The sequence below is a fragment of the Brachionichthys hirsutus genome, chromosome 22 (assembly GCF_040956055.1).
Source record: "Brachionichthys hirsutus isolate HB-005 chromosome 22, CSIRO-AGI_Bhir_v1, whole genome shotgun sequence".
In the NCBI taxonomy this organism is placed as follows: Eukaryota; Metazoa; Chordata; class Actinopteri; order Lophiiformes; family Brachionichthyidae; genus Brachionichthys; species Brachionichthys hirsutus.
The window spans coordinates 6,697,083-6,708,897 of NC_090918.1; the positions used below are offsets into that span (position 1 = coordinate 6,697,083).

The following is an 11,815-nucleotide window of genomic DNA, read 5'->3' on the forward strand; positions in this document are numbered from 1 at the left end:
GCGGCGTGACTCGCTCTGCTCCGGACGCCGGGGTTTTCATTTCTCCCAGCGTACCCCGAAGGCAGCGCGGAGGTTACTGGAAAGTCGCCAGTAGTCGAACAATATTTGCTTTTAGTAAAAAAAAACTGGCTGTACTCGAAGTATTTCCATTTCACGCCGCTGCTTGTAAATAGTCTCCCTCATCCAGACAATCTTTTTGGTTTTTTTAAATTGCTTTTTTGCTTCGTCATATTTGTCTGGCAGCTTTCATGCTTTTCAGCTCAGACCCTTCATGTCCGTGGAAAACTGTTTTTTCCCCAAAATGTCTGCCTTTGGATGTGGATTTCTCTGATCGAGGATAAAGTCTTTCTTTATGGATGAGGAACACGACCCTGGATAGATAAATAAATGTTTAAAAATGCTAGTCTTAGCTGTGAAATGCCTCAAAGCGTGAAAATACCCTCCTTTTTTTTTCTGAGGTCAGGAAGCCTTGACCTTTTGGGGATGAGTTCTTCCTCACTGGGCGCTGATGCTACACATTGTGACCTAGATAGTCCTCTCTCTCTCTCTCTCTCTCTCTCTCTCTCTCTCTCTCTCTCTCTCTCTCTCTCTCTCTCTATCAAGCCGCAGCGTATTTTAGGAATGCTGAATGCGCGGCTTGTTAGGAAGGAACTTGCAGCCTATTTGTTGCTCAAATAACGACGGAGGGATTTTCAGGGGTTAAACGGAGAGGAAATGCCTGTTTTTCTTATCTCTTCACAGTGAAGTGAAGTGAATGGGGGGGGGGGGGGGCTGCTAGTTCCAAACAGAGCCAAGACACCGCTGATGACTGGGCGGCTCCCTCTCTCTGGCTAATGTCTGTCTTTATTGTCTTTGTCGGCTTCTTTCACGGAAGAACACTTTCGGAGAGATCTTTGTATTCGTAGACTTTCTTCTTGTGGCTAAAAATGTCTCTTGCCTTGTTGGGCCAAAGCATGCGCACGCACACACGCACGCACACACGCACGCACACACGCATGCACACGTTTAATTCCCGAGGCGTGGCGGCGGCTACGTAATCGCCGGCGTCCGTCTGTTAGCGAGAAAACGGAAAAAGTTCTGGACGCATCTCGATGACGTTTTCAGGAAATGTTGGGAATGTTACCAGGAAAGGATCTGGGGGGGGGGGGGGTAGTTTATGCCCCCTCCCCTCCCTTCCTGCGTCATTAGCAGCCAATGCAACAGCAGGTATATAGACGCCCCCCCCTCCCTCCCAGTCCTTTACGCCGCTGTCTCTCTCTCTCTCTCTCTCTGTTCCCAGTCTAAGATGCCCTCGGCCAGGAGAACGGGAATGTAAATGGCTTCCAAAGTAAAGGATGCTGTGGTGTGGTACCAGAAGAAGGTAAGACCACGCCCGCTTCCGGCGAGCTAAAGGCTGCGGCGCCTTTTTCTGCATCGGTTGGTTTGTTCCCTCTTAATAATTCATAATCCGAGAGACGCTTTCAGCGTTTGTTGTTGCGTATTCTGAGTTAAAGATCCGCTTTCATGAGCCGTGCAGTTTATTGTTATTTAATAAGCACCGATGACTAAAGGGGACCCCTTAAGACATCTTAAGTAACCTCCCGTCATCACGATGGACATAAAACAAATGTTTGTGTTTGGTTTTTTTATTTTGTGATGAAGATGAGCTGCTCCAGGTTTCCTAGACGTTCGTAAAAAGTAACTTTAAGGTCGTCCCTCAACCTTCGACTTCGGCCCGGCGTCGTGTGTCGTCTTGTTCCGTGGTCTCGGATATCGGATCCTCCTCTGAACCGGAGCGCCGCCCCCCCCCCCCCCCCACTGCTCTCATCTTACCGCCGTCTGTCCTCACAAACCCACCCGCCAGTCTGCTCAACTTTCCTCTCGTCTCCACGTCTTTCTTTTTCCTCTTTCTTCCGGCCGTCGGGTCGTCGTTCCGCTCCGATCTGCTGCTGCTTCCACCCGGCGGATGAAGAAGTCGCTGGTTTCGCTGACGATGACTCACGTCTGCAAACGCACGTTTAGTTTGCACGAGAAACACGGTTATTAGTAGCAAGTGGCAGCTCGCCTCCTTATTTTGGTTTCCTAAATTCTCTTAAAAGGTTTTAATACGCTCGAGATTATTCTAAGACGCCGGGCTTTAGATAAGTCGGTGGTTTGTTTTGTGCAGAAGTTCGCCGGGGACGACAGACGCTGAGTCAGGAGTGAGAGGAGTCATTTCTAGGGAGCCGGGTCACGCCTGCGAGCCTGCGAGTCGGCCCCGTGGGCATTCTGATCGCGTCACGGCCCGACCGAGACGTCGCGTTTTCATTAGAGACGATAAAAACACGCACAAAAAGTGTGTTCGCTTTGAACAGTCGGACGTCATCGGCTTTAAAAGAAGAAGAAGAAGAAGACGAAGAAGAAGAAGAAGACGCCGCCGGCTGCTCTGACCCCGGGAGCGCTTGTTTCGTGCGTTTCTGTGTTTCCAGTTCAGATAGCTGGACAAAGTGGAAATCTGTCATTCACATGGATCAGTCCTCTCTGACACACACACACACACACACACACACACACACACAGGCCTATTGATCGCTGTAACGGTTGAGCTGTATTCCTATCCCCCCCCCCCCCCCCCCACGTACATGTGAGATAATTACAAACGCTGTCTGGCTGTGCTCCGGGCTGCTGGACCGGTTCTTCTGCTTTAATGTCGACCACAAATAAAAGTCCAGACAGAAGAATACGGCAAACCGTAAAGTTCTTTTTTTTTTTCTACCTTGTGGTTCTAGTCTGTTTACATTCAGGCAAACGGTTCCAGGAAGAACATCGATCTGTCTGGTATCTTCATCATCATCATCTTCGTCGCTCGCCGTTATCAATGTGAACGTCGTCGCGTCTACAGAAACCTTTATTGCTCCGGATCGGTTTTAGTTGAGGAGACATGCCTGTCTGCTCTGCGCTCTGATTGGTGCGTCCGGCTCCGTGACCTCATCGATCCGCTCCTCCTCTTCCTCCCCCCAGATTGGCGCCTACGACCAGCAGATTTGGGAGAAATCAGTGGAGCAGCGAGAGATAAAGGTGAGTTTGTTTTTATTTACTGGACACGCCCATTTCCCCCCTTTGCTTTCTGCCCTCGGCGCTGGGCGTCGCCCTCGGCGCTGGGCGTCGCCCGCCCGGCTTTCCTCTCTTCATGTCCGTCTCATCCCTTCTTCTTCTTCATCCATCTTTTCCTCCTTTTCCCTACAGCTTATTTCTCTGGTGAGTACACGGCGGCTGGGGGGTGGGGGTGGGGGGGGGGGGCGTCCCTCTTGTTTGCCCCACAGTGCACGCCTCTCACCCACGCTGCAGACTGCTAGGCTGTGATTGGTTGGTTTAATGGCTCGGTCTAGTTGCCGTGTCGGTTCCTGGTGTTTATATTAACCCCACGCTGTAGCGACACTGCCCCCCCCCCCCCACACACACACACACACTGGTAGAGAGGAGGGCGTGACTCCAGAGGAAGCCGCTCGCCGTTTGACTTTGTTTTTAAGGAGGTGCAGCCGCTCCTTTATGTTGGTAACCTTTTTTTTTTTTTTAGACGCAGACATCATACCAATCGATCGATATACGGGTCACACCGGTCGGTTGCACGGCAACGTCGTAAATGGGAGTTTATGAAGATACGAGTCTACGGATAGCTCAGAGATTGTAGTCTGCTGCGGTAAATCTACTCCCAAAAGGAAGCTATTGATCTGCTCCTTCTAGACGCGCACGCACACGCACACGCACACACACGCGCACACACACACGCACACGCACACGCATGCAGCGTATTCACTGATTGGTGAAAGATGAGGGCCTCCATCGAGCTTCCTGATAATAGAACCTTTATGTAAATATAATCATTTGAATGGCTGTTGAAGTGTTTGCCCGGTCACCATAGTAACTCGGATTGTTGTATTGATCTCTCTCACACACACGCACGCACACACACACACACCGAGCACGGCTCTGAAATGTTCATTTATTGTTTCTCGTACATGTTTATGTGAATTTTATGATCGGCAAAGGTCGCTAAAGTTTATGTGCAGTTTGTTGTCACAGCTGGCAGAGCCGCCCCCCCCCCCCACACACACACACACATTGTGCAGTAAGAGGAAGTGAACGGCCGCCACGTGGAACCCTGAATCCCGGGGTCATGACCCCCAACGGGGATGAATGACGCTGCTTTAAGGTCATTCAAGGACGTTTTGCTGGATTCTTGAACTTAAACGTTGTTTTTTTTTGTTTGTTTTTTGCCTGATTGGCCTGAAAACATCAAATGAATTTCCTGCAGCCTGAATCTGTGTGAGCCTGAAAGCACGGTGTGTGTGCGCGTGTGCGTGTGTGCGCGCGCGCGTGTAGAACGACCCTTTCATTCCTCCGGCGTTGACTCTGGGACTTCGATGTGACTCTCCAGGGCTTGAGGAACAAACCGAAGAAGACCGGACACGTCAAGCCGGACCTGATCGACGTGGACTTGGTCAGAGGTGAGGCCAGCGTCGCTCGCGGGTGAACGAGGGAAGCCGGAGGTTTCACTGAAGGAGTCTTCACCCCCCCACCCCCCCCCTGCAGGCTCAGCGTTTGCCAAGGCCAAGCCGGAGAGCCCGTGGACGTCGCTGACCAGGAAGGGCATCGTCAGAGTCGTCTTCTTCCCCTTCTTTTACCGATGGTGGATCCAGGTCACCTCCAGAGCCATCTTCCTGCTCCTGCTGGCGCTCTACCTGCTGCAAGGTGGGCGGAAGCGGACTAAACGTCGGCCGTGTCGGAACGATAGCGCAGTAAAAGCTTGATTCTGCCCCCCCCCCCCCCCCAGTGGCGGCGGCGGCCCTGTACGCCACCATCCTTCAGCCTCATGGGGTACCGGCCACTGAGGTGTTCGGAGCCATCTGGCTCATGCTGCTGCTCGGCACCGTCCACTGCCAGATCGTCTCCACCCGGACCCCGAAACACGCCTCCAGCAGCGGGGGGAGGAGACGCAGGTAAGGGGGGGGTAAAGTTATCCAATGAGAGCAGACTAAGGACGAGGGCGGGACATTTGTGGGGACGAATCGGCACGTCTCTTTGCTCTTTGCTTTGTGCCGGCTTCTTTCACCGAGAACCCGATGGAAGCGTTTTTATCATGGAGATAAAGTCCATCGAGAGCGATCAATATCTGTATCGGACGATTGGAACGCCAGCTAAACGCTTCAGGACGCGTCTCCACGATAGATCGGCGTCTCTGAAAGTAACAAAGTCGATGCTTTACTTTCTTCAGCTTGAGATTTTCTTTCTGTTCATTTCCAGACTCTGAGGAAGAAACTTGGACCGTCCCTGCGATCGGGGGAGGGGGAGGGGGGGGGGTTAAGGTGTTTGCTCGATTCTCTTTCACCGCCGTCTGAGTTTCTCTGGGGAAAAAACAAAAAGAGGAAATCGTTCCCAAGAAGTTTCAGAAGTTTTTATTTCCCATTTCTTTACTTTCTGGCTTTTTGGCGTATAAACTAAATTCAGTCAAATGTTCATGGAGAAATTCTGCAGACAGTTTGAAATGTGATAATTAATTATTACATCTCTTTATAAAATAAGGACATAACTATTTAGTTTTTACAGTTTTATTCTACTCGCATGAACGCTGGACGATAAACGTCTTTAGATTTGAAATTGTGATTCTATTTAAAATGATTATTCAATTTGTCTCATCCTGTGAGGAAACGCGGTCGAGTTCTGGTCGGACTCTCCGGGTCGTTCCTCGTCTCCAGGTCCGCTCTCTGAGTCTCTCTCTCCATCCTTCTACTCTTTCCACACTGAAGGAAGTTGAGGAAAGCATCTCAGATGGAGGCGCATAGGGAAGGCGACGGGTCTAGCACTACCGATAACACACAGGAGGGGGCGCCACACTCCCACTCAGCCTGCACTACATACAGCCTGGGCGCGCTCTTCCAAGATTTCTGGCATGATATCTGTACAGCTGGGTGTGTATTGCGTTTCTCATCTTCCTCTTTGTGGGGGGGGGCTGGGTTTCAGGGGGGGGGGTTTCAGTGAGAACCCGATTAAAACGGCAAAACTAAATATTTTTATGATCCCGGTCTGGAGTTTCCTGAAGCCCAGCCTCGCCTCGGATCTGCCGTGACCTGAGTTGCTTCATCCAAACGTGTCATGTGACCCGTCCTTTGATCTAAACTGAACTCTATTGCCTTTAACGTCTTGCCTCTCCGTCGATCTACGTCCTTTTCCGTCCCCCCAGGTATAAGAAGTCCAAGCTGTCCATCGACAAGTCGACGGAGACGGACAACGGCTACGTGTCCCTGGACGGCCGGGTGACCAATCGCAGCAGCGAGGAGGGGCTCCAGCTCCGCGAGCAGCGATGCGATTCGCTGAACAGGGCCGACGAGGCGCGCTGGACCGCCCACGCCAAGCCGGCCCACGCGCCACGCGGCGGCGTCCCGGCGCCGGCGGCCGGCAGTAAGGTGATCGATCACGCACGGATGGACGTCATCGATCGCTTCGGACCCACAAAGTGTCTCTCGGGGGGTTTAGTTGATCCGTTCTGCGCTCTCAAGGAGCCGGTGTCCGACGAGGCGTCCAGCGAGGAGGACCCCGACGCGTCCTACGGCGCCCTCCGCAGGCGGGTTGAGAGAATGAACAATGACTGTACCCTCAGAAACCGCAAGAGCGGCCATCATTACAAGAAACACTACGGCGCGGAGGTAAAAGAAAAAACACGTCCGGCGTCACGGACCGACCCCAGAGCGCGGCTAACAAGCCCCTCCCACTCCGTCCCTCAGGACGTCCCCAAGTCCGGAGCCAGCTGCAGCTCCCGATGCTCCAGCCTGAGGACGCGCGACTCCGAGAGCGCCCGCCACGAGTCCGAGACGGAGGACCTGATGTGGGAGGACTTCCTGCACTGCGCCGAGTGCAGATCGTCCTGCAGCTCCGAGACGGGTCGGGAGACGAGACGAGGACCCGATCGACCCGATCGGTCCCTCGCCGGGTTGTTGTTGGAGACTAACTCCTCCTCTTTTACAGAGGGAGAAGGAGGAGCGACTCCTGCGTGTCCTCCTGCCAAGAAGGAGTTCAGGGACGACCCGTTTCACCAGGTGAGCCGAGTCGAGTGAGACGGGAAACCATTCAGAGTGGAGAAACAGCGTCCATGTTGTGTCTCCTCCTCCTCGTCCTCCTCCTCCCCCCTCAGGGTCACCTCCCCTGGCTGCACAGCTCCAACCCCGGTCTGGAGCGGGTGAGCGCCATCGTCTGGGAGGGGAACGAGTGCAAGAAGGCGGACATGTCGGTCCTGGAGATCAGCGGCATGATCATGAACAAAGTGAGTGTTTAAGCTGATGATGTCACCCCCTGCTTGATGATGTCACCCCCTGCTTGATGATGTCACCCCCTGCTTGATGATGTCACCCCCTGCTTGATGATGTCACCCCCTGCTTGATGATGTCATCCCCCTCTTACCTGCGCAGGTGAATCTCTTCACTCCCGGTATCGGCTACCAGGTCTTTGGGAATCTCGTCTCGGTGGCGCTCGGCCTCACGCCGTTCGCTTACAGGTACGGAATGAAAAGAGGAGAATGTGGAGGAAGAATAAAATAAAATAAAATAAGTTCCGTGTAGAATAAAGAGTCTCAGGTTTTTATAATCCGAACGTGAACGTTTCCCGTTCGACCCGCAGGCTGGCTCAGTCCTGCGACTTGGATCAGGTGACCACGCTGTCGGCCAATGAGCTGCTGTCCGTCGCGCTGGGAGGCGGCTCCGACTCGGACGCCTGGGTCGTCGCCATGGTGACGCTCAGCTTCCTGGTGCGCGTTTGCCTCATCTGGCTCTTCTTCTTCCTGCTCAGCGTGGCAGAGAGGACGTACAAGCAGGTCGGGGTCGGGGTCAGAGCCTTTTAGGGGGGGGGGGGGGGGGGGTCGGACCCGGACCCGGACCCGGTTTAGATTCCCGTCTCTCTGCTGATCTTTCAGAGGCTGCTCTTCGCCAAACTGTTCGGTCACCTGACTTCGGTCCGGAGAGCCAGGAAGTCCGAGGTTCCTCATTTCAGACTGAAGAAGGTTCAGAACATCAAGATGTGGCTGTCGCTGCGCTCCTACCTCAAGGTGCGTCTCCATGGCGACGCCGTGAGCGGCGCTCGCTCGCACGTGGCCGCGGCGTTCATGCGAGTTCTTTGTCCCTTTCCTTTGTTGTGTCTTCAGAGACGGGGTCCTCAGCGCTCGGTGGACGTCATCGTGTCCTCCGCCTTCCTGCTCACGCTGTCCGTCGTCTTCATCTGCTGCGCGCAGGTAGCAGCCGGTGGGCGGTGGCCCCGCCCTTCTGCTTGAAGCGATGGCTCAACCTGCGTCCTCCCTGTCCTCCCTGTCCTCCAGCTGCTGCACGTCCACGGGACCTTCCTGGACAGTCACTACAACTGGGAGCTGGTGATCTGGGGCTCCGGCCTGTCGCTGTTCCTGCTCCGCTTCGTCACGCTGGGCTCGGAGACCAGCAAGAAGTACAGCAACACGTCCATCCTGCTGACCGAGCAGGTGCGGCGCGCGTGTCCAGACCCCGCCCCCCCAGCCCCCCCCCCACGCTTGACCCCGCTGTGCCTGCTTCACAGATCAACCTCTACCTGAAGATGGAGAAGAAGCCAAACAAGAAGGAGGAGCTGACGCTGGTCAATAACGTCTTGAAACTGGCCACCAAACTCCTCAAGGTGTCGCCGACTGCCTGTTTCTGTCGCCGCGGCGATCTCTAATCTGCTTTGTAATCCCAGCCTGTCCTCTTCCTCTCCCCCCCCCCCCCCCTCCTCCAAGGAGTTGGACACTCCTTTCCGGCTGTACGGCCTGACGATGAACCCGCTGCTCTACAACATCACCCAGGTGGTCATCCTGTCCGCCGTGTCGGGGGTCATATCTGACCTGTTGGGATTCAACCTGAAGGTGAGACGCCGGGTCGCCGGTTAGCCGTTAGCTTGCTAGCTACAGTCCTTCATGAATCGTGTTTTTTTTATTTTTTATTGATGCTACTTCAGATCGGTTTTAACGCTTCTTAATTTCCGCCTCCCTGTCCACAGCTGTGGAAGATCAAATCGTGACAGTGACGGAAGAGGCGGACCGTTCTCACCGACATATCAGAGTGCTTTGACCTTCGACCTTCCCACACTTTGTGCAATTCACAAACTATTTATTTACCCGCTCAGTGTTTTTACGTAGGGTTTCATTTCAATTGTAGTTTGTTTAACTTTTGTGTTTCCGCGACGCGAATGGATGCTCTATTTTACCTGACAGCAAGCATAAGTTATTTGTTTTCATTGTCAATTTATTGTTTTGTTTGCATGAAAAGAGAGTTTTTATTTTCAAGTCGAGCAAGTTTCAAACTGTTACAGCTTTCGATTTCGTCCTGTGACATTTCAGAGAACAAAGTTTTTCTTTTGTCGACACTTGGAACTAAAGTTAAACTATTTTCTCCGAGCTTAACGGGAAATCGGTTGGAATTTTACAGTATTTAACAATTCTGAATATAAAAATTCATTCGTATTTGTCAGCGTCTCGGCTCCTTGGAACCGATTTACCTCATTTACAATCCGTTAAAAGATGCTGATCCCTGACTTATCCGCTAAAATATCAAGCGACAGCATGGCTGTAGAGAAACAATCATAAGATAAAGGCGTGTCTATTAATAGGCTCTTTTTTTTTAAGCTATTTTTTACCCACATCGGTGGGTTTGACAGTATTTGCAGCAAATCAGAAGCATGTTCTCTGGTTCAGGACGTTGCGTTCGGGTGCTTCTCCCCGCGTGTAAAACCTTGATCCGCCGGCGCAGGAAGTTCCGCACCACCGTGAACGCGACACGTTTATACACGTATTCATTCGAAATGTTTTTGAATGTAGCTCCGGTCGATGCGACATCCTGATCATCTTCAAGCGACACGTCTTCACGTCTTCTTGTTCCGTTCATCCGGGCCGCTGGCGCAGCGGTTAGCTCACCCGAACGACCGATGAAGATATGCACTTTAAAAAGTTTAATATGGAAGAGAAGAAGTTACATTTTCGGATTTTCGTTTGTACCTCGCCTGCTTGGCACCGTTACGCGTTTGCGTGGTTTGACAAGTCAACAATACTCCCCGGAGTAAAATGCTTGCGTGGTACGTGAAGGTATCATGGCGGCCGGAAGCGTTCTCGATGGCGGTTCACTTCCGCTAGCATCCTGTGCTAGCGGAAGCTAACGCTGTTGTGTGTTCGAGGAGGAAGACCAAAGTGCTTATTTTCCTGTCTTGTTTTTGTTGGGAGAGAAAAAACAAGAACAAGAATGTGTTTTTCAATGTCACGCTTTAAGACCCGAGTGTTTACCTTCTGGAAAACTTTCTATTTCTGTTTTCAAGGAACGACGTTTGAAAGTTATCTGGATAAAAATCGTGATTCTGTTTAGAGTCTGAATATTTAGGTTTGTTTTTTGGTGTCTGTCCACAAGGTCTACATTCTTTTTTTTTATTATAAGAAAAATACAATTCTGTTGACTCAGTTTTATTTAACTGAAATAAATGTTTTATTCACCTGAAGTAGGAGACTCTTCATCCCACAAACCGACTGAGACAAAGTGATGGATTCAAAAAACCTTTTTAATAGAATACAGCAGATATAAAGGTCTGTAGCAACGAAACGCTCGCATCAGAACGCAATCGAGTATTTCAACAGACAGTATGCGCCCCTCCAAGAGAAATAAATTAATAGACAAACGATTTAGGGGAAAATAGGGTAACGGACATTTGTATAATGCAGAACTTGCAAACCTAAATTATAATCAGATGTAAACCTTTTATTTATAAGGCGAAAGATAAAGTCACCATCATCAATGAAGTCTGAATGAACAAAAGGAAATGTGACGTTTAAGCTTGCAAAGAGTAGAAACACGATCTGCAAAAACATCAGGCGTACGTTTGTTCTGAGAGGAGGCGGATCTTATCAAGCGTCACAGAGGAAGACCGTAAACTGCAACCCTGTCGTAGTACTGCAGTTTTACTACTTTTATATAAAAATATCTTCCAAGTCTTGTAATAAAATAAATTTATGACGTCGCAGAAGATGAACTTAACTGACATATAAACGTGTCAAAACGGCTAAAAACCAACCCAAGCTTTTTCTAGATGTTAGAATTTGGACTCAAACTGAGCAGAAACTTTTCTGCCTTCTCGCTTCGCCGACGTTTTAAGGGCTGAAACTCCGGAGTCGTTTCTTCCTGCCAGACGAACCGGCAGCGAGTCCGGAAGTCGCTTGAAAGGATTCAGAGGTTGTGCCGTGTCCGTCCCTCCACCTCCACCTCTCGTTGCATATTCGGACGCCATTAAGCCCGCCCACCCCAGCCCATATTTATATATATATTTTTCCATATATATTTCATACAAATCTATAACCCAAAAATTAAGAAATCTTATTTACATGGAAAATATTTTTTTTAGATCGTGTTAAAAGTGACTTAACCCTTTGCGTTCCATGTTCACGACGTCTCCGGGTAGCGTTAAAACCTCCCGTTCAAATCAAGCCTCAAATGTCAGAACGCACCACAGAAGAAGGTGAAGGAGAACTGGACCGCCCCCCCCCCCCCCGGAAACAAGGCGGGAAGCGTCTGGAGAACCGGTTTAGAAAACCCGCCATCTTGGAAGTGGTTTCACGTTCGACGGAGACAGACGGCGTCTGGAGAGACAAGCGGGACAGAAAGCGAGCAGAGACCCTCCGGTCAGATCTAAGCCCCCCCCCCATCCAGGAGGACTTCCTGTGCATCAAAGACACTCAAAAGAGCCGCTGCGGTCTGGGGGCGGAGCTTGTTTACCTGTCTCTCCGTGCGTATTATCGGAACCAGCGCGTCCCCAAAAGGCGCGCGTGTGT

At 51.3% G+C, this 11,815-nt stretch overlaps 2 protein-coding genes across 2 annotated transcripts in view; one reads left to right on the top strand and one right to left on the bottom strand.

Annotated features, from left to right (window-relative positions):
• Nucleotides 1–1,315: 1,315 nt before the first annotated feature.
• Nucleotides 1,316–9,863, top strand: LOC137910590 (protein PHTF2-like). The gene is made up of 20 exons (XM_068754964.1): nucleotides 1,316–1,360; nucleotides 2,980–3,036; nucleotides 3,205–3,216; nucleotides 4,397–4,466; nucleotides 4,552–4,710; nucleotides 4,793–4,958; nucleotides 5,766–5,927; nucleotides 6,200–6,422; nucleotides 6,516–6,662; nucleotides 6,741–6,897; nucleotides 6,982–7,052; nucleotides 7,148–7,276; nucleotides 7,422–7,507; nucleotides 7,630–7,822; nucleotides 7,922–8,053; nucleotides 8,150–8,236; nucleotides 8,321–8,476; nucleotides 8,551–8,646; nucleotides 8,747–8,872; nucleotides 9,007–9,863. The coding sequence occupies exons 1-20, from the start codon at nucleotides 1,316–1,318 to the stop codon at nucleotides 9,025–9,027; spliced, it is 2,295 nt and encodes a 764-aa protein (XP_068611065.1). The 3' UTR covers nucleotides 9,028–9,863.
• A 670-nt stretch (nucleotides 9,864–10,533) lies between these two features.
• adipor2 (adiponectin receptor 2) overlaps nucleotides 10,534–11,815 on the bottom strand; it is a 3,371-nt gene continuing 2,089 nt past the window's right edge. Inside the window, 1 exon segment of the mRNA XM_068754965.1 lies at nucleotides 10,534–11,815. This exon segment is cut by the window's right edge and continues 156 nt beyond it. The gene's annotated coding sequence lies outside the window, so the exon portion shown is untranslated.

Bases quoted from the DNA above. Each gene is read 5' to 3' on its own strand.
- LOC137910590 (XM_068754964.1), top strand. From the start codon at position 1,316: ATGGCTTCCAAAGTAAAGGATGCTGTGGTGTGGTACCAGAAGAAG. The intron at 1,361-2,979 runs GTAAGACCACGC...TCCTCCCCCCAG, and splicing joins TGGTGTGGTACCAGAAGAAG to ATTGGCGCCTACGACCAGCA. The intron at 6,663-6,740 runs GTAAAAGAAAAA...TCCGTCCCTCAG, and splicing joins AGAAACACTACGGCGCGGAG to GACGTCCCCAAGTCCGGAGC.